This window comes from Coloeus monedula (genome assembly GCF_965178545.1).
Source record: "Coloeus monedula genome assembly, chromosome: 5".
NCBI classification, from domain to species: Eukaryota; Metazoa; Chordata; class Aves; order Passeriformes; family Corvidae; genus Coloeus; species Coloeus monedula.
Genome location: NC_138785.1, coordinates 26,122,249 through 26,144,665, shown reverse-complemented (window position 1 = coordinate 26,144,665; position 22,417 = coordinate 26,122,249). Strand labels below are relative to the sequence as shown.

General features: G+C 36.3%; 1 protein-coding gene across 2 annotated transcripts in view; it reads right to left on the bottom strand.

The window, feature by feature from the left end:
- Positions 1 to 695: 695 nt before the first annotated feature.
- Positions 696 to 22,417, bottom strand: part of PDGFC (platelet derived growth factor C) — a 124,504-nt gene continuing 102,782 nt past the window's right edge. For both annotated transcript variants that reach the window (XM_082281306.1, XM_082281307.1), the window contains 3 exons: positions 8,604 to 8,811; positions 3,001 to 3,218; positions 696 to 2,340 (listed from right to left, as the gene is read on the bottom strand). In XM_082281306.1, the coding sequence (XP_082137432.1) occupies positions 2,224 to 2,340; positions 3,001 to 3,218; positions 8,604 to 8,811 (543 nt within the window). In that variant the 3' untranslated portion in view covers positions 696 to 2,223. The remainder of the gene's footprint in view (positions 2,341 to 3,000; positions 3,219 to 8,603; positions 8,812 to 22,417) is intronic.

Genomic DNA, 22,417 nt, shown 5'->3' with positions numbered 1-22,417 from the left:
TACATTTTTTGATTCTTCTGCTGAATTATGATTCCAGAGGCTATGATTTCTGTCTTTACCTTGACTTGCTGTTCAAAAACTTTAAAAAAAAAAAAAAAAAAAAAAAAAAAGGGGGGGACAACATTAATGCAAAAACATCCCCAACATCCCTGCAACACACTTGTGGTCAAAGACTCAAAACTCAAGTAAACCAGGCTTCTTTTGTGACCATAATTCTGAATTCTGACACAGGGTTAATATTCAGACTAGATAATTATATGTCACATTTACACCAGATATTTTTCTTATTGAGTAGGAGTTTGAGGGTGGGGACAAAATAAGAAGCCACCTGAGTATTTTCCAGAACTGGTATCAGAAAGTCATACCAACTTGCAAAAAAACCAAATTTTCATCAGAATTCATTTTCACTATGGAAACAATAACAGAAGATGTTATTTCAATCTGATGGCTTCACATCCACACAATTTTGAACATTTTGAATGTTTACACAAATAGCATCACATTAATTCCTCTCCTTTCTCTTCTTGTGGATTTCCAGTAATGCAGAATTAATAAAGCAACAGAATAAAGTCTTGGCAACAGAAATCTTCTGTTTCAAGAGCTGACTTTCAACATGGTAAGGAGAAAATCACCATCCTAACTTTTCCCATTAGATTGTATATTGACAGGTACAAATACGCCACCACACTGAAACATTTATTCTCCCAAAATTAGCATTATTACTTTATTTTGTGATTCATTACAATCTGAAAATCCAATAGTCAAAAAAATAAACTAGGCATAATATTAAAGCATTTTACAAGCAAAATACTTTATTGTTTCCGTTTCAATTTGCATAGGGTGGGATAAGTGTATTGGTTAAAGAATATAACATACAGAAGAACAATACCATAGTTCATCAAACTGCACTGCAGAGTGTTATGTTCCTGTGAGTGAACAGTACTTAAACAGCTATTTCTGCCAATGGAAAACCATACACTTCAACATTGACAAGGCTGCCTTCCCATGACCATGATGCATCATGACAGCTGCAAGCCACTGCTTTCTTGTCTTACATTGTAGGTCATTCTACTTTAAAGAAATTAAAGAGTTAAACAAGCCAGAATGCATCTATCTATGCTCATTTCTTCTCTACCTGAACAAAGGCCAGTATGGAGAGAGGGAATTTTTAAAGTCACCTTCTGAAACCGGTTATAGTAACCTCTGTCTCTCATATTTTTAGTCTCATGGAGCTAGCAAGCTTAGAGCTTCATCCACACATCTCTAATATTACTGTGCATCCAGGTGAAAAACTGTACTTTTCACTATGTTGGAACAAACCACAAAGAGATCACGCTTCTTTCCCACTGTAACCACATCTCTGTTCCTCCAACTGTATAAATCTGGCTTTAAAGTCTCACAAAACTAAAAAATAGTTGATCTAGGTTGTAATAAAAAAAAAGAATATTAAATACCTTTGGTAAAAATAGATATATTTAACAAGTTTAGAAAAGCAAATAGTTATATTGTCAAAAGGAGAGTATAAAAATGTACACAATAAAAAATAACAAACACACAAACAAAAAATCATCAGCCATAGTAGTAAGAATGAAGGCGCTGTTCTTTTCAATGTTTGCTTCCTTAGCTCACGTTATTGTCCAGTCTTCCTTCTAAAAGGCAGGAGCTTTACTAGAGCATATGGAAAAATCCAGTCCTTCCTACCAGCATTAGACAAATTAAATTTAATTTGGAAAAAGACAGTCTGTTTTAACCCAAGTTTATACAACAGAGAATGCTTTGATTTAGAGTACGTAGGAGTAGCTGAACACAGAAAGATTTCAGGTGTTTTCAACCAGAGGCCAGATGTACTCGAGCTGCAGAAATGAGACAGCCAGCAGGATCAAGTCTCCATGATGTCAGCCTTCTAACTCTATTTTTTACTCCTAAATTATAAATCCATGTATTGCCAAGAAAATTGTGGGGAACAACAACAATACATATATTTTAAATCCCTCATTGATGCCTTTCTCCCATCCTTTCACTGGGCCTCCAAACAGAGCTGTCACACAACATATAATCCCAGTTTGGCTTCTCCTCTTTTTAGAGCTCACTGTAAATCTTCAAGATGGAAGATCCCCAAAGCAAACAACTGAGATTACAGAAGGAGATAATGCACAAGCCCCATAATAGAATCAGCCATCGATTGAATGTGCTTTGAAAGAAAACAGCACAATTAAATCATGTTTATCCTTCAGTATTCCCTTTGCACACACAGTCACACTCCTCATGGTGTTCCAAGGGTACATCTGTCAATGATTTATGCAATCCCCGGACACCAATCCTTGGCTTCAGCTGAAGAACCTGAAGGAGAAGAAGCCAAGCATCAAGAAAACAGCAAGTGCTTCATCATACACCTAGACTATGACTTAGATTGCACTGGAAACACACTGGATGAAATGAAGTGTATTAAAACTGAATTTCTTCATTAATTCCACCCACTCGTTACTATTTTTGCTTTTACCTCAAGCTGTTTACAAAATTTATTAAATCATGTTGAACATAATTAAATCATGTTGCTTTATCAAAGAAGGGTCTTGCAGTTTCAGATTTTCACTTAATTTTATTTAAGAGCAAACAGTAGAGTTAACCCAATTAATAATTCTATCATAAATAATTTTAGCTATCAATTTATTTCAATGGAAATGAACAAATATTTATTTCTTCATAAAGTTGATATCTACCACTACAGAAAGATGAACAAAAGGTATGGTTGTGATGTGTCTGAACCGCACCAGTAAATACCTCAGAAATAAATTAATAGTTGCAAAGAAAAGTATACTAACAAGGAATATTTTAATTTTTTCAATGCAGTACCTAATTAAAATGCGAAAAATATATTTACTAAAAGTGTAATAAATAAAATATTAAAATATTAATACTGGTGCACTCATTTTATTAAAAATAAACTCCTTAATTTGCTTTCAGTATTTCCAAACATGCAAATGTAAAAACAGTGCATACCTCATGGTATTTTTTGGTGACTTTTGTTGGCACACATTGGCACTCATTGCAGCTCTGTTGACAACAGGCACAGTTTCCACCACAGCGTTTCACCAGCAGGCACAGTGGCCAGAAGATGGTGTCAGTTCTCTTCAGCTCCTCCCTCAGGGACACGGAGAAGTTGCGAGGAGTGCAACTGTACAGCCGCGCCTCCTCCTTCAGGAGGTTCAGATCCACCACTGCAAAGAGACAGAGACAATGGTGCTGTCCTGATTTGCAATCCAAGTTCATCTGTGGTAAGTAAACTTCAGCAGTGCAGAACCCATGAGGAAGGTTCACCTCTGTGAACCAGGTTCAGCACGAAAGTATAATACTGCAGTTGCGTGAATACCAGGAAACTTAAATGGAATGATTGCTGTTCACCAATTATTTTAAAACTCTGGCAAAGTTGGTTCAAATTAAAGCAAGATTTGACTACTACGTTCCAGTATGTGTTTCATCGAATCAACGCTAATGGAATTCACTTTGTTCACACTAATACTATGAGCTCCACTGTTGCTATACTAGAGTCGTTTTGGATGGAGAAACACACACAGAGCAATTAAGAATCCTGCAAAATTTCAACAACTTTAATTCACTTGCATAAAGCATTCATACTTCTTCCTTGTTAAAATTTCAACTATAGCTTCTTTGCTAAGGCATTGTTAAGTATAAGAAAGAATGAAACCATTCATATCTAAGCAGAAGTCACTTTTATGGACTAAGAACTTCAAGAAGTTGTCATCATCAGGGAATTCTGCACAGAATAAATAAGTGCACAAGATTGTATATATAACTATTAGTAGGCTCTATTTCCTCCTCCCTCTTCATAGCAGCATATATATGAATTTCTGTTGCTTCTCTGGTTTCATTTTCTCTTGATGTGTCTTAAATAAAAGTTCCTCCTTGTAAGCACCTAACTTGAAATGCAAGTTAAAGATATTAATATTTGGCACCGGTTTCCCTATAAACTGTTTTCACTGTATCATACCATGCCAATGGTTGAACAGCAAGTTCATAAAAAGATCCAAAAGAGAACAAACTCCCTTAGGTTCATCTTAGCTGCATAGTTAAGAAATAACAAGCCTTGAAAGAAGCAGTTAAAATTGGAATAAAAAATAAAAAAAAGACTGGGAAAAAAAAGTGAAAAGCAATGTAAATTGAATTTATTTCAGAAAAGTCAGACTATTATGATCATGATCTAGGATCTTTTGTCTGAACTGTTTTTCTCCACATCTACCATTAAGGAACAGAAGTGATGTCTAATTCACAGGGATACTACTCTCTCTAGTAAAAAAAAAAAAAAAAGAGAAAGAAAAAAGATAAGGTCCTATTGAGATGACTTAAATAGAGGCCCCGAACAAAGTGGCAGAGATCTTTAACCAACCATTTTTAAGCTAAATCAAGAAAAAACTAGGGGGAAAAATATCCCAGTGCATTAATATTCCTTAGAAAAATATTTTATTGTTATCCATTCACAAATAAAAAGATATACAATAAAGCTAAAACAAGTTTCTGATCTGAATTACCCTCTAGAGAAATACCTTTTTTTCCCTCTACTATGTAAAGAGCCTCAAGAGGTCATCAAGGAGAACTTCAGCCTATCAAGGCAAGATAATACCTCTTAATTCTATTTAAACACATAAGACATAAAAAAATCTAGACGCTGTATTTCTTTAGCACAATTGCTCACTGGTGGTCTCCCAGGAGCAGATCTTTGGGAAGGAATTTCAATCCATGTTCCTTCAAACATTTCTTTTGCAGGCCATATCCATATACTGGCATCCATAAGTAAGGATTTATTGTTGTGAAAGGTCAGTTAAACACACTGAAGCCTTTTCTTTGCTTGCACTCACAGTGAATGCCAAGCTGGGGCACTTCATTCCATCACTATCGGGTTAACATAGGGTCCTAAATAAACAAACTGAATTTTAAGAGGAAGGAGTGTGTAATAACTCCAATAAAGTTACTGATAGGACACCAGCCTGCCTCCCACACTGCAAGAGCATTCCTTGGAGAAAGTTGAGAAGGGAGCAGAGGAAAAGAGAGACAAAACTTCCAGGGGAGAGATTCACTGTGAGAAATCAGAAATTATTTAAGCCCTTCTGATCAGCTAATAGCTCTAGGCTGAGTCACTTAAAGGGTGGACGTGTCTACCTCCATTAATCAAGGACTGTGGACAGGAATGGAGTACTTCTTTCTTCTGCTACGTTTTCAAACATGTAATAAGTGAACTGTCTGAATGAGGATAAAATGCCTGAAGCACACTGTGAGAAGTGCTACTTCTGCTAATACTTTCTACTGGAAGATTGTTTCTGCAGAGACTGATATGCTTGGTGCAGTGAGTTTGAAGAAGCTAAGCTTATGTGCTGCTCAGCCCTTCACCATGAGATATTGAAAGTGGAACCTGGGCACTGACACCTCTTCCAGCAGGCCCATGGAGCAGAGGGAGAGAGATTCTTGTGTGTGGATGTCCTTCTCTGCTGCCTCCTGCCTTCTGGCAGCAGCAGAGAAATGCATCAATTTCCATACCTACAACTAGCTGTAGTTCTAGAGAAAAGGGCAATGCACTAAAATAAGCAGCATGTTACATATTTGGTCACAAGAAAGGAATTAATTTGAACTCAACCCCTCAGACCTGCAGACATTAATTATAAAAGGGATCTGTTGGAGAACACACAGTCAGCTCTTAGCAGATATCTTCCAGTGTGCTGTACTGTTACAACAGGCTTCAGGAGAGATGAACAAATGTCATGTTTGATTTCCATGCTTTAAAATGTACTAAGATATATTGCTATGATACCTCACAATGAACCCTTGCCCTACCTTATGTAATTCAATTTCATTAAAAGGTCTGTGGCAAATTTATCTAGTGCTTATATAATCACTTCTTTGAAGTGTGTGAATGAAGCTGTTATTTTTTCAAAGAGTAGCTGTCTGTTCAAAATTTATTTTAACACACTGTGGGCATGAAGCTAGATGAGAGAATGTATATATTCCCCTAAAAGTGTTTACTTAACCACAATAGAAGGTTATGTGGATTTCCCAAGTGCACTGAGTTACAGTACCTGTTATAATGTGAACATTTAAACACTCCTTCAACTCGGCTTCCACTCATGTATCATGTTTGACACAACATTCAGGGTTCTTTTGTCTAGCACTAGCTCAGGAGGAGTGAAAGGCTCTGCAGTAGCACATAGATGGGAAACACTAAAATAAAAATAAGAGAAGGAGAAAAAGGGAGAAAAAATGTAGACGAAGGTATGCCTACAGTAAAGTGTATTTCAAGAATGTGCCTTCACTGGCACATGCAACTGAACTAATCCATGTTCACATGAGCCTGAAATTAATTGCATTATGCAACTGGCAATGCAATTTTCTGGCATCTTCTGGGATGTGTATCGAGTACCACAGGGAAACTTCTTTCCCAAAACATTTTTCCAGCTGGATACTGCTCTCAAAGTCAATGAAACAAATTAAACTCTGGTTGGGGCACTTGTGTGTGAGCACAGATAGCAGCAGAATGGTTTTCATTCGTAAGCACTTTGGAGATGTTCCTGGGAATGTAAGTTTCTTCCTGGCTTCTACAATAGGACCTGTCACAAAATCTCGAGGAAGAAGTGGGGTATAAGAAAAAAAAGTCACATAACTGTATGAAAAACACAACTGCTAAGGACTATGCTTTGATTGTGACTATTTTTTTCCTCTTTAAGGAGATTTCGGAATATGATCTAATGATTATACATAGATTCCAGTGGGAAGTGATGGGATAATTTTTTTTTGCACTGCAAAATGTATTTTATTTTTAAGCATTTTTAATAGTATAAAAGGATTTAGGACTACATTTAGACATCAAAGCCTCTGAACTCGGTTTTTCTTCTTTTTTGACTAGTAGTTTTCGGAAGCATTTTATCCAGAGAAAACATCAGAGACAGAAGTTCTCTGGAATTTAGGTTGTCTAAATATAGTTTTTTTCATAAATTATTAAGTAGGAGTAGAGGACAGTTCTCCATGTAAAGTGAGATACACTTTTAATAACATGTTTATGAAAGCAGGACAGTAATTTAGCTTTTACACTGAAACACTGTAAAAATGAAACTGATCTAATCATGAAATCAAAGAGTTTGAATAAAACCAAAAATTTTAGGACATGCTCTTCTCACAAACATTTCTTAAAAAGGTTTTGAAATATGGCAAACATGCTGCTTGAGAGAATAACATTGGGGAAAAAAAAGAAGAAAAAGGTTTTGCTTTCCTATCTATTGAATAGTCCTATGGCATTTCAACTGGACATACTTTCCACCTCAGGCTATTATATTACAGACTCAGTAATGCAGTCTGAGGGTGGTCCCTCTAAGACAAGTGTGGCAATACCATGATATGTTTATTCAGTGGAAAAATCTATTTCAGCATCTAATTAGAAGTCTTTAAAAGATTTACTCTGATAGTTTCTTTCTAAGATGTGTCTTGCAGGGAGTTGCTTTTGTCTATATAGATGTTATCCAGCACTTGCATTTTGTTTTTCTCCCACTTACTGTGTGCTTATGGCATGCATTTGGCAAATACTGAATCTAATTAAGGAAGTGTTAAATGACTATCTGAGGGCTTTTAGAGATATTTCTTCCTCTCTGGATCCTAGTTTAGCTGCTCTATGCACAGCTATAGCAATACAGATAGGGTACACAAAGGATGATTTTTTGGCTCTGATCTAAGAATTAACTGTCAGATCCTTAAATTTCAGCTATGAAAGGTTCTACTTCCTCCCTTTTCTTGCTGATCAGATGATAACCTAGTTTACACCACCAACAGGGAAGTCTGTTCAGTTATGCTCATATGTCTTCCTTTTCATGCTGGGTGGTGGGCAAGGAAGGTGGTATTGCCTTCATGCTATTCATCCACATGGAACCCATAAACATGAAATAGTGGGTGGTATCTGGATGGCATGCGGCAGGAAATTCATGAGTGTCAAATGCAGATGGAAGAAAATTACTTGCTGATCAATAGATCTACAAATTTTGAAAACACAATCTACTTTACTTCTGATTAAGTTGACAACTGCATGATCAACCCAGACATGGACACATGGTATTTCCTGCGGTGTCACCAAAGAGAAACATTTAGGTAATTGCTCTCAATTCATTTCGTGTAGACACTAGAAAAATTCTAGGGAAATAAACAATTGGTCCCATGATATAATAAGTGTAAGACATTACCTATCCCAAATAAAAATACAGTTTTTGCTCTCCGTAAGAAAAAAGAAACCCAAAAAATTCAAATATGTTACCCCATCAAGATGCCCTGCTACTCTATGGAAATAAAGATCTCACAGGTTTCCTGCAGTGTTTGCTTCTTTTCTTTTTGCCCCTTTGCTGCCTTATCCTGCTAAGTTCCTCTGAGTTTTGAGTTTAGCTATTGTCCTTTTTTAAATAATACAGTGGTGAGGACAGCTAACAACAGTGATATGTGCTCTCTTTCTAACATATTCCTTTCTTGGAACCAAAACTCAAGGTGAAAAATGCTCTTAATTCTTTGTCAAGAAATCACACCCGTAGAAAGCTGCAAGGCCAGGCAGAAGAGTAAGTTACCTCTTGATTTCCTCCCATGAATATATGCTTTCCCAAGAAGTTGCCACGTTGGCCTGTACAAATCTTCCAAATCCAGTTGCCACCGATCTGGTTCAAGGTACCGGATAAGGTCTTCCACAGTGCTAAATCCAGCAACAGCATTGTTTAATACATCCAAGGGCAAGGCTGATGGGGGTAGCAAGGATGGGCTGGGTGCTTCTGTGTGGTGCTGCAATCAAAGCCAAGAGAAGAGCACCAGTCAGAGGGTTAATGGATCTGCTCTGACAAAGTGCTGTACTTTACCAAGTTACATAGCTGGGAAAGTTTATAAGTGGATAGCTTGTTTCCAAAGTACAGTTTATCTAATAAGACAAATGACAAGAGTCAAAAAGTACCTAATTATTCTTTAGCAATAATTGTAAACAAACTTCCACTACACAGTTTTCCTACTTCTTACATTTCCAGCCTTGCAGCCAGCATGCCACTACACCTGTCCTTTGAAGATGTTTACTGAGTGACAGATGGGACTTTAGAAATAGAACAAAGGGTGATTTAAAAGTATGGCCCCATTACAGGCATTTCCCGTACCCCTCTAGGAATCTGAAACATTCCACATTCTGCCTTTCCTCAGAAACTTAGCCACAATCTTTGTCTTCTTGTGCTTCAATGCAAAATATTAACATACCCCAGTATGAAGACAGCAAATATTCTTGCTCTCGTCTATAGATAACAAAAAGCACCAGATGTGTTTCATACGGTAATAAGAAATGTTTCTGATTAAACAGTAATGAGCAGAATAATAACAACATCTGGCATAAGTAAAATGATTTCTCCGTTACGAAGAGAAAAAAATGTTTCAAATGAAATCAGAAGTATTTCAATGTTGAAATTGAGTCCTGAGAAAGTACTTTACCACAGCACAAATCTCACTGACAAACTCACTGGACAGGACTACTTAGTCACACACAATTCAAGCAAAGTGAGGCGTCTGTTTTTGTTCACTCTACAGTCTGTTTTAAAATTATCCATTAATTTGTATTTTCAAAAGAATTTAAAAAGGCAGGAAGGGAAGCCTAAATAGGAAGCTGTTTCTGCAGCACTGTAAGTTTCTTTAGCCTTTTCCGTATGCAGACATCAATGCAGATATTAATGTCCAGAGTACTGCACCAGAGCAATTCATCTGGATCATGTAAGACAGATGCAGAATATGCTGCCAGCTTACGAGATGGGAAGGACAAGAATATGTGTTTATATCAATATCTATATTTAAAAATTCTCGTACCACTTAGTGTCAAAATGGCACTCTCAGCACTGCAATGTGAAGTGTATATATACTGTAATTTTTCCAATCTGTAATGTCAGATCAATGGTAGGCATTCATTTACCTTCACAAAATGATCAGAGAAATTGATGAGAAATGTTAACAGTTATGCTGGAAAAAAAAGATTTAGTAAACTAATTCTTGCAACATTCCTCACTCAGCAGAAGTTGTCTAAAATATATATGCCTGTGGTAGCTGTATTCCATACTAATAATAATACTTATTTTTTGTCCTCTAAATTCTATTAAATATGCAGTTTTGGTTTCAGCTAAATGTGTGGTTGAAAGAGCAGCAAATGGAAGTAACCACCACAGCCTTCCTATTTTTTGCTTCAAGGCTTTCCCTCTCTACAACCTCAAGAAATGCAGCCACCAGAACGATTTGTGCTGCTTTTTAACTGGAAGTCTTGCAAAAAGAATACAAAACATAGATTAAGTGTGCTGCTACTATTAACTTTACCATATTTTCATCTTGCTAATCTTTTCCAATAGAGTTGGTGAAACAGTTGTTTCCCTCCCATTCTGGATGAATGTGGTTTTAAAAATATTAAAATATTTCTTTTTCTCTTTTCTCCATTGCCCACATTAAAAATAGCAACATGTTGATTCATCTATTATGTTATGATAATAAAGCAACAGATTCTGGTCTATAATTTAAATAGTTGCTCTTAGCAAAATATGCTACTCAGCAAGCTTCAGAACAGTGCTGTGACACTGGAACTCGGATGGTCAAAAAAATAAACATTCCAAAATTTTTCTTCCTGTTTTTCTCCACAGTGATGTAACAGTCACATTTCCTGGTTTGAAGGTGCAGGGTTTTACTAACATGAAAAACAAAATCAATGGTAGAACTAATAACTGAAGCAAAAAAAAAAAAAAAAAGAATCCACTATTTTGTTTCCATCTGAAGAATTTACCTGAGCATCTTACTTCTGGTGGGATTTTTGTTGCCAGAAAAACAGGTGGATTCTAGAATAAAATTCATTGGTCTAGAATCTATTTCCATATTTACAACTTATAACATGCACTGCTAAACAATACATTTGTAGCAAGTAATCACACAGTTTATGGTACTCTGGGTTCAATGGTCATTTGCCTGAGTTAAAATGTTGTGAGGATATGGTGAATCATTGCACTTAATGGTAACACAATTAAAGTTGCCATCACTTTCTAGTCATTCTCATGGCAGCCCAAAACAGAAAGAAAAAGTAATTGAAACAGCAAAATTATACAACTTTGAAGATGAATGTTTTAGAATAAAGTCATTTGAATCTCAAGATTAAGAATGTTTTTTCCTAATAATCTTTACAGTTAGCCAATTTATATGACAGTTAAAATGTACCAAAGATTAAAGATAATTGATATAATAAAGCTATAAATGCTGTAAATTGTATTTGTGACACAACCTTTATGAAATCTCAATTCAATAAACTGTTCAATATAAATGGTACTTCTAATTATATTCTACATTGTTTTTACTTGCTAGTAGGTACTACTTATTTTATAATTTAAATCTTTTGGACAGAACATCCAGGGCAGCATAAGTGATACTCCTTCCAGTGACTAAAATTATACATTGGAATTCTATACAATTTATGATCTCACTTGACTTTTTCGAAGTTTGTCATCTATAGGTAGAGTTTACACATGCAGTAAGGTTTTACTCTCAGAGAGGAAAGGAGAAATGACTTGATACAAGAAATGAAAACTCATCTTCATTGATGGTACACACCTTTTAGAACAAGCAATACAGAACTTCAGCATAACTCTGAAACGTAACAACATAGCTGCAACTTAGAAACGCTGAAATGCTTCTTTACCTGAAGCTTTCATTCACTTTATAGGAAGTCCATCACTCCTGTTGCAATTTAATCTACATCTCTCTAGGCAGTCCTACTCGGACACCTCACTCCACCTGCGTGCCTGACACACACTGGTGTTTTCAATGCACTCTCTGTGCTGGGCTATGACATCAGTACTCAGTGGGTGTCAGAGAGAGAAGCCACTTCACTGCAGAATGGTGGTGTGGAAGCCTCCCAGGAGGACCACTGATAACCTCTAGCTGTTTGGCTGCACAACTTTGATGGAGATAATGAAGATGATCTTATAATGAAGATGATCTTATAATGAAGCAGCCATCTGTCAACTGCACATCTATTCTATAGATGGCATCACCTAATTTAGTCCACAGAACTTTGTCATGTCACCCGTAACGGGTCAGCTAGAAAATAATCAGGCTCTGATTTAACAGATTTATTTATCTGACAGGGGAGATATAACCCAAGACAAAAGACACTCCTGCTGTCCAAATATAGCAGCTCTCCAAAATATCTTTCCTGATGGAAACCATTTTCTGGGAAGTGATGTTCTCCAAGCTCTGCTATAATAAATACTAATTGACAGTAAACACTATTTCTGTCATAGTAACACATTCTCAACTCATACCAATGTTTTAGATCACCTTCCTTATTTTTTTTTCCTGAGCATGAATAATTTCTGTCAAGATAGATTTGCAAAATACATGAAGTTCTCTATGTGATTCCTCTAGTAAAAAAAAAATTCTGTGGTTTGTTTCTGTTTTCCTACCCAGGAAACAATTTCAAATTACTTCAATAAGCATAAATATGCTTAAAAGCAGGATAGAGACAAACAGTTGCATCTTTACTGTTAGTTAAAATGATTCAGGATGAAGACCAGAGCAGAAAACACTGAGCTTCTGCTGGCCTGTAAAACAGCCAAGAATGACAATTAGTGTTGGATCAAACAGAATTTTTGTCAGGTTTGTTTATATTGTATTTCTGTACACTTTGTGCACTTTGCTCTATCTTCTGTGCACTTTGCTCTATCAAAACAAATACCATACAGAAATCCCCTAAGTTGTTTACAAACATACAAGACAGGCCAATAGACAAAATTTAGGCAACAGTTTAAGATATGGGCTTGGAAAAAAGGACAGAAATAATACTGACTAATGTCACAAGACTATACAGCCCTGAACATAACACATAATAACAGCACCCCAAAAAAAATTTAGGGACTAAAATGCATCTTATGGTGCTCACAATGTTATTTGTGCTCTGTTAAAGGAATCAAAACTACCCCATCTAGCCTCTTTCTCAAAGGGAAAAGAGTAGGACACTACCATAAGTAGAATCAGAAGTCAACCCTCACTGAAGCAGCAGATCTGAACAAAAACGTCAACAAACAGATTTAAAATCATCTAGTTGAAGTTCAAGTCTGAAGTATTATTCAGTATGTAGTCTAACTTGAAGGACTATGATTAATTTCTTGTTTTGACATGTATTTCTTGTGTTATCCTGAGCACAGTATTTAGGCCAAACCTTCATAATGTAAAGCATCTGGAAGTACTATCTCCTTGCATGACTGTGTATGTGGCTGCATTATAAACAAGAGGTAAACTTCTGAAAAAGAAGCATAGATCTGCAACAGCTAAGTCATCACAACTGAAAGCACAGCAGCTGCTAACACAAATACAGTTTTAGAGTCACTCTGGCACCAGGAATTTCACAGCATACAGGTTTGTAACACTTGATCTCACAAGTTCTGTGAAAGAATGAATACAACCAATTTTTATTAGATATTCATTATCGGTTTACCTTGAAGAATCTAGAAGTGTGTTAGAGTGATATCAGGTATAAATTTGGATATGAGACTGGATATTATAACCTCTTCTGTTTGCCACTATCCATCTGTTCTTTCCTTGCACTGAACCTGCTCCAAGGATAAACAATTTAGAACATAACAGCACTGACCTACAATCTACACAAGATCAGCTTTTAAGCACTATCATGACCTAAGAAAAGCCTTTATATTGCTCCTGTTTCTTAGGATAGGACTGTCAAGGTACTAACACTACCCTCTTCCAGTTAAAGGAGAGGCAAGAAATAGTATTGTTAGGTTGCTGCCACCAGGAGTGAGGAATTTCATGTTTAATAACACAAGCACTAAGTTAAGACTGGAAAAACAAAAACAAGTGAGTCAAATACTTGGCATGACAGGACACTTACAAGTATTGAATAATATGTCTAAAATAATTACCGCCCCACAAAAGAAATCCCCACTTTTTTTTTTCATTTCTTGTCTTGAAGAAAACACTGTCAGGCAGTTTCTGAGTGATGACCCATTCATCAGTTGGCACAGTTCAGAGAAACTAATAAACATCAGTGTAGTTTAATCAAACTAGAAGGGACCCTATAGGAAACCTCAAAGGAACCTACTCTCTTCTGAAACCCAACTAGGATCAGTAATTTGAAAGAAATACCATATTTCTTTTAATGAAATATCCTTAGAGCTTTTTTAATTACTATAAAAGAACACTTCAAGTCCTGCTTAGATTTAAAGATACGCTTTTGAAACTTAGAGTACATGCACATTCTTGTAACATGCACAATAAAGAGCCTGTTTTCTTCCTTTATAATCACAGGTAACCCTCCTACTTGCATCATTAGAAGCTATGAGAGAAAGCAGATATCCAACTCTTCTGAGTTTGCCCTGAGGACACAAATTTTTCTGCGTAACAATAGTTCTTTCTTTTCTCCCATAAGTACATGCAGTAATAGGTGTGAAAAGCCTCTAGAAATCCTGACCTACCTGAAAAAGCACACACTTACTTGCTTGCATCTATGCAGCACAAAAAAAAGCACTTGTGAAAGTCTCTCATTTGTAAAGACATCTCTGTACAACATTAACCTGCACCGCAGCTATGAAATTATTAGTCCTGTTCAAGTTGCAAGGCAAGGCAGAAGGAAGCGAGATGATCTGTAGCTGGGCAAGTTCCAGGCAAAACCAGGAAGAAGGCAAGGGTGTTTATTGCACATGGCAGAGATGGAAGTCAGGAAGGCTGCCACAGCTCCCATCTACTGCAGCATTTTTTACTGCTTTAGCTGAAGTTACTGTCACAGCAGCAAGGATAGTTGCATGAGAGGCACATCACTCTGGGGCTGCTGAGTAGGTAGATCTGGTGAAATAAGCTCCAGTGGCACTGAATTAACATCCCTCTCCTTCAGTTGCCCTCACTTCAGGGGTGCAACTTCTGCCAGCCAAATGACACACAGGTAGGGGTACCAGCCCTCCTCAATTTAATCAGCTTCTGCAAATGAGAACCAGACTGCAGGATGACAGCACCCCTCTTTCCTGGGCCTCCAGCTCTCTGCCTTTCACAGGCTCCCTAAATTTTCTGTTCCTACAGTGTGCTACAGCCTCTTACCAAAAGCTTGTTCAGGCTCTCTTCACCTGCGTGCAGGGTTTTCCTTTTATCTCACTGAGGACCTCATTTGCTGAGAATCCATGCATGCCCTTTCACCAATTTACATATTAAAGCCAGAGATGGCTTTCCAAACTCTACATCCATATTTTTGTTACTGCAGTTTGAGGGTTGCTTTCTGAATAGTGTGTAGTTTCTACTCTCCAAAACCACCAACAGGAGAAAGATCACAGAGATCACAAGGGAAAATGAACACATTTGTGTCTTTCTGGTTTTGCCTGTCACAGGTCAGAATAAAAGAATAAAGATGTGCAAAAGTCACGTTGGCTAACAGTCTTATAGCTTAATTAACAGCATAATATTTCCTCAGGCTGAACTTTTGAGATAAAAAGGTTTTTGAAAATGTTTAAGTATTCCCCTAAATAGAGGTTCTGTGCCGTTCACAGAGGAGGCCTGGAATTCTAATTGTGCTGGAAACAACTGCAAGGTGCTCCCAAGGAAGCTAGCAGCACGGAAATAGCACAGGATGTCACTAATCATCAGTGTTCCTCTGGCAAATTGCACCTTTCTGCCTGAAGTGTATGCATATTGAAACCTTTTGGAATAGACAGTACAGGTGTGAGGGACACTCTGTGAAGACGGAGATGACACATCTAGAGCTAGTTCATTAACTCTCAAAGGATGCCATCAATAGCAATAATCTCTGGAAGCCGTTTTCAAAAAACTTTAGTGATTGCTTAGTTATAAATTTCTATAATTATGTATGTATACATAAATAGTCGTGTTTATAATCGCATAAAAATACATTTTAATTTTTCCTGTGACCACATGTATCAGTAACAAGCCACACTAACTCATTTAAAAGGCAAAAAGAAGAAAACTAATGCTCAGCATTGTATGTATGGGAGATCTTATTGTCAATACACTTCATCATGACAGTTTTAGAGGTTTCTATTCCTAGGAATAATATACACAGAGACAACGATCTTTCTTGGATGCAGTTGCATGTTATTGATTTTTTCAGTGCCATCTTGTAAGTCTCACTGAAGCAGCATGTGCTACTTCATGAGTATTTCATAAGCACTACAAAGTTACCTGCTTCTCCTTTACTGGAAGTATTCATTATTCTACAAAATGACCCATTGATTCTTGTATTCTTTTGGGTAAGAGCTTTCATTTGCTGATTTATTCTTTCAGCTAATTAAGGTGAGAAGAACTGTATAAACAACTCTGCTTGAAAGCTGTGTTGCCAGCACCTTTGGCAACTGCAGCCATCTCAAACCATGAAGCAAATAACCCCTGCAACCCCCAGAATCCAGAAAGCTTGCAGATTCAACCAGATACGTGCAGCGGAAGTCAAATTCTGATGCCTTTTTTCTACCTTTGTAATGGGTTTTTAATTATATTTGCTTGCATTAGGAATTTCTGGACATGGTAGTGAATAGTATTCTAGATAGAAGACTCAAATAAATGCAAGAAATCTCACGACTTGGACATATTTTGACTCAATAGGCAAAGACTCAGCCTTACTATTCTGAAAGCAGGACCTGATGAATTTGAACTTCACTGGGCTGAACAGGAAGCATTTAAAAGCAAATACTTAGCCTGTGATAACAGTATAAAACAAGTTATGGCACAGATTATCTCCAAGACAAGAAGCTTCAAAGTCGAATCAGTATGTCAGTTTTAATCTCAAGTTACTTCCTGAAATAATTTGTCTTTTTTATCATTTTCAAATTACTGTAGTTATACAAGCTAATTTTAGGTTTATTATCCCAGACTCTGGGTTCCTATTAAGTATACTTGTGGCAGAGTAACATTTAAACTATACCTACTTCCAAAATCTTAATTATTAGTGACCACTCTCTCCATTTTATACATTTCTCTCTTCTAAATGAGACTTTAAACAAAATTTAGAGTGAGCTCTCCCCACTCCATGTAACTATATATATATATGCCACAAGAAAAAAATCTACCTTTTGCATCCTAGTAACAACTGCAAAATATTTTGGTTTCTGAACTTCAGAGTACCTCTCATTATAACATTTTCAAACCAGATTTATGCAATACATTTAAAACTATCTGGCTGTTCCTGTCTCATGCATGAGCATATGGGAGGACTACAACTGCAACTTTAAAAAGCTAAATCCCAGTAGATGATGTCTTGTACAATTTAAATGCTTAATAAAAATATTTAGTCTAATTCAGACCACGGGCAATACTAACATGTATATACACATTTAAAAGGGTATGAAGTGTATTTGTGTGTGTTTGTACAGATAAAGTACCTGCTGAAAATGACTGAAAGTAGACTGTGTACAGGCAAAATGAAGTACCAAAACAATTTACTGAAGTACAGTTTCTCTCATCACAATCTCATAAAATCTTTCTTTGGAGAAAGATCTTGTCTTGTGCTTGCAGCAAGGTGCTAAAGCAGGCAAATCCCCCAATGTCTAAGAAATCATAACCTTCATGTCTGATAACATTTTCTTTTTTATACCCACAGGACTTTCCTAAACACATTAACAGCTGCAGTGAATCCTTACAAGGTGTGGAACGTGTGAGGGAACGTGCACCTTCTGTAAGTGCTTGCTACAAGTTCGGTCAAGTGACCTGCAGATGTCGGATGTTGGCTGCAGTCTCCTGCCTCGACAAACCTCTGTGCAGGACAGGTGGTTAATATTCACATCTTGTGGGACTGCTGCTGATTCCTGCAGGCTCAGTTTTGCAAACACAAAACACTTTCCTAAGTAGTAACTCTGTCCTCCCTGTCTTAGTGCCTTCCTTTCAACTCTTCCTTATTAACTACTCATCACAGTATTTAAGGACATTTAAAGTTTATTCCCTGCTCAATCTAGCTCATTGTTAAGAAGTCATTGCAGCCTTGTACCCATTTTCAGAGCAGAATTCCATATTGATTACTTGCTGAATTTTCCAATAAATGTGATATTTTCTCCTCATACTGCTCTCACTGAGGAGTTAAAGTAGAATATAGAGACCCTTCTAAAACGATATCAACATTTCATTGCTTTATTACTTTCTGAATACACCTGGAATTACCTTTTTATTTTTCCAACATCAGCTCTTAAGGTAGCTTTGTTTCTGTTTTGTGCTTGAGCTGTCCTTGAGATTAAAGCAGTAGGGTATTTAATGACTGTTTTAAATAGTAGTGACATCACTTTGCACTAAAACATTCTTTCGTGGACATTCAAATGCATGAGTTGACAGCAAAGTAAGAAGTGTTTTTTCAAATGCTGGTATAAATAAACCCTTTACCTTCATTTCATGAATATAAACTTAAATGTAATTTTCTAGGTTGTCCTATTTTGATGAATGTTGTATTATACCTGCAATTCCGTTCTAGAAGGGAAATTTTATAAAGATTTATATATCAAATACTAAGAGCAAGAAAGAGAATCTCTCTTCTCAATATTTATAATGATACCCTAATATTTTTTTTTTACAGTTTATATTTAGTGTAGAGAGACCCTGGCTCCAAAACTTAGCTGAACATCAGCAGAGCAGGATTCCACCACAGCTTAGCTTCTTTCCCTGAAACTTTGATACCACGCAATTGCAGTATACGTACCTGTTGCAGGCTGAAATGTGGAACACTTTTTACTCAGTCAGGACAACAGGACAACCTGAATTTTCCTTAAAATGTGAAATTATCATCTAAAAGGAGGAATAACATTTTAGTTGAACTAACAGTAAATTAAGATCCTCAGTGCCCAAATGACTCAATGCAAAAAGAGATTCCCACAATCAGATTGCAGTGGGCATGTAGATGTAGTCTTAGGAATGTTTGCTCAGATCTTGTTGCAAATGGGCTTACTGTGAATATTAATCACTACATCTATAGACACACCTAAAATTCAAGCAGGAAATGCTTGTGTCTGTTACATCTATGATTTACAGAAGCCTTTTTTAAAATTTTCTGTACACAGAGCTCTAGATCTTACTTGACTGACAGTAGCTGACAAGGAATAAACAGTCAACATAAGTGCAGCTGTTCTGAATAGAAAAAAGTTTTTGTACATTCTTCTATGACAGGGGATATGGCCAGCCATAGTAAGAGGACATCATGCCTGCAGACTTCTTTTAAAATTTCTCATTTTACTCAAAACACACACAAAACAACAGTAAGTGTTTGGAGTCAGGGAATGAATTGCTCTTTAAGTTCCCTCTAGGAAGTTCTCCACTGGAAATGGATAGGTGTTCTTAAGAAAATGTTTACTTATCCCAGCACATACACAGGAGGTTCATCAAACATTAAACACTAGGAATAACCATTTATCACAACTGGAAAGTGTATTTGTGAAGAACAATGAAAATTACTTCTACAGTGAACACTACTTTAATTTGATCCTTCGGTATACATGTTAAATTCCACAACAGCCTTCTGTTCATTTCATATCACAATAAAACGAACACACCCAACATTCCTGTACAGCAGACATTGCAAATCAGAGCTTGTCCTGCCTTGAAGGTAAAAAAGTCCTTGAACAAAGCATTACTTTACAGGGAAGGAACCTCATCTCTGTCCGCATGTATCCATTCTTAGTGTCATCAAACCCATTAGAAATGTAAAATATTTTAAGATTTATGAAGGAAAATGTTTTGCATTGTGTACTTGTCATATTTAAATTTGTTTTATATATAGCACACACATCAGAACCCAGAAAGCATGGTAGAGACTAGGGCTACATTGCCCACATACAGATTCTCACACCATTTGAACATGCCAGATTTATAACTTGTGAGCTTGCTTTTATTGTCCTATACTGCTAACCATAATGTTGTCCTGACATACACTTAATTTCCAGCTGTATCACTTCTACCTATATATTTTCTTCTATCTGTATTTCTTAAATCTCATTTCATGTTACTTCATTATACTTTGATATATACTATCCACACAAGTAGAGTAATGTGATTACACAACAAGTAAAAGGCAAAATTAATTGGTAAAGTATTCTTAATAAGAGAAGTTTAACTAAAATATTTTGAAATCCCTTGCATTTAGGAGTAAAATATTAAAAGCATAAATACAAAATCATAAGTAGAGTCTGAAGCAGAATGAAGTGTCACAGTGGACCAAAACCTGAATAAGAGATGATGGGATCCTGTTTGAAAAAAACAAATCTCATTCAGATCTTTTCAAAACAACCTCATAAAAATAGATATTGAGCTGCTAGAGAGGTCTCAGCTGAAACACAGTGTTCAGATTTATCTCCAGCACTTGTTAGATACAGGCAGAGAGAAACAGGATATTCACATGAAAGAGCAAGATGAAAACAAAATGAACCATGATAAAAGATTGAGTGATACAATTTACTTTCATCTCGGCAAGACCAGGCTGACAGGAGACAACAAACACGTAAAAGAGCATCAGATGATCAGCTGTTCCCTAGTCCATCAGTGACAGGAATTATTTATGTTAAGAGTTAGAAAAAAATTTCATACAATGTGAAAGAGTGCAACAGATGACTGGGGAAATCTCTGAAATCTTCATTCCTGGAGTTCAGGAACAGCACTAGAATCTAGCAAGAATTACCTTAGTGTATCTACTCCCTGCTTAGAATAGGACAGTGGCTCAGAAAAGGTCCCACTGAGTTCCTTTCGAGCCTTGCATCTCTGTGATTGCATTACAAAGCATCTACCTGGTAAACTCGATGTTTCTAGAAGACCTGTTAAATTATGCTGAGGGACATGCTGAATTTTAGACACAAATTAATTCTAAATAATTTTTAAAACTGTGTTGACTAACTATGACAGAAGTTCTTCTGGATATGTAACCAAACAATTTTTTTCCTCAGTAACTATTTGTCCATTTGCACATTTTAACCCTTTGGATTTGGTAAACTAATGGTGTAATAAAAATCAATAACTGCATGCCAGTATACCTAAATATAGAATAGCTGGTGGAAAAAACATGTTTGGTTTTTTAGTTGCATGTCAACCTTAACTAAACTTAACTAAAATGTGAATAGGAAAATGAATGAAACTACTCCAGTTTTGGATTTTAATTTAGCTACTTTCTCTTGAAGAAATTTAGGGAGTCACAGGTTTTTTATTAAAAGTTGATTCCTTGGGAGTAGCAGAAGTTCCTTTGACAGTATCATTTACAATTTCTTTGAAACCTCAAAACAGTATGTAATATAACACACTTGAGAAGATGGCTTTAGTTATCAGCTATAAAATAAAAGTAGATGCATTTCTGCCACGCTCTACTTTTTCAAAGCTATTTAAAATTGATCTTTCAAAGATGGTTTGAAAGCAGACTGCTCTTTTCTATTTCTAATAGTCTCCCATTAAATTTGGTGCTGCTTACAGCATGAACAAATCTATTAAAATAGAATAGGTTGAATTTTAAGGCACCACTATAAACAACTGCCTCAGCCTGATGCTTGGTATTATTAAAAATGAAATAAATCTTTGAAGCAGCCTGATTACTTTCACTATAATGAATAAATATAGATTTTCCTTTGTACATCCAATTCCTTCTCAGCCCCTTCCTTGACACGCATTAAAAAAAAAAGAAGAAAAGAAGGAAAGATGGCATCTGCCAAGTAATGAACCTATAGTATTAACAAATCCAGTATTATACAAAGAAAATACAATTCTCCTGAAGACTGCTGGTTAATCAGTTGTCTTCCATTAAACCTGCTATCTTCAGTTACAACAATGTCACTGTCCACAGATGTGAACAAATTATCTCTAATTAGTCTGATGGTCAACTAGCTCAAGTATCTTGAGATAGATAGATAGATATTGATAGATTATATAGATAGATTATTATATTCATTTGGGCTTGCTAGCATAGTATGGATATGGGTATTCTTTTTAACAGCAATGATAGAAAATTATGCTGCCTTATGTTCTCAACCATGCCATTAATCTTCCTTGTAACGTTTTAAACAAATCTATTCAGGCATCAGTTATGGCCCCAACCCTGCCACCAGAGCTGTCAGCAGTCACACTGACTTAAAGGGATGTCCCCATGTGCACAGACCTTCATCTCCTTTCACACTACTCTGGTTTTGCAAGTTCACTCTGCTGGAAAGCTACAAATTCAAAACACCCGCACAAGAAAGGAAGTGCTGCACACTAACACTGAACTAATCATGACTCATTTACAAACTGTGGCTATCTGCTCTACCTTACTGTTACTTTTAAAAGAGCTGAGGGTTTTCTTTAATTTTGTGTTTCAAAATCCTAATTTTAAAAGAGTTGCAAAGCCTTTTAAAGAGGCACCTCTCACTCTACTCCCCTCATGTACCCTTTATTA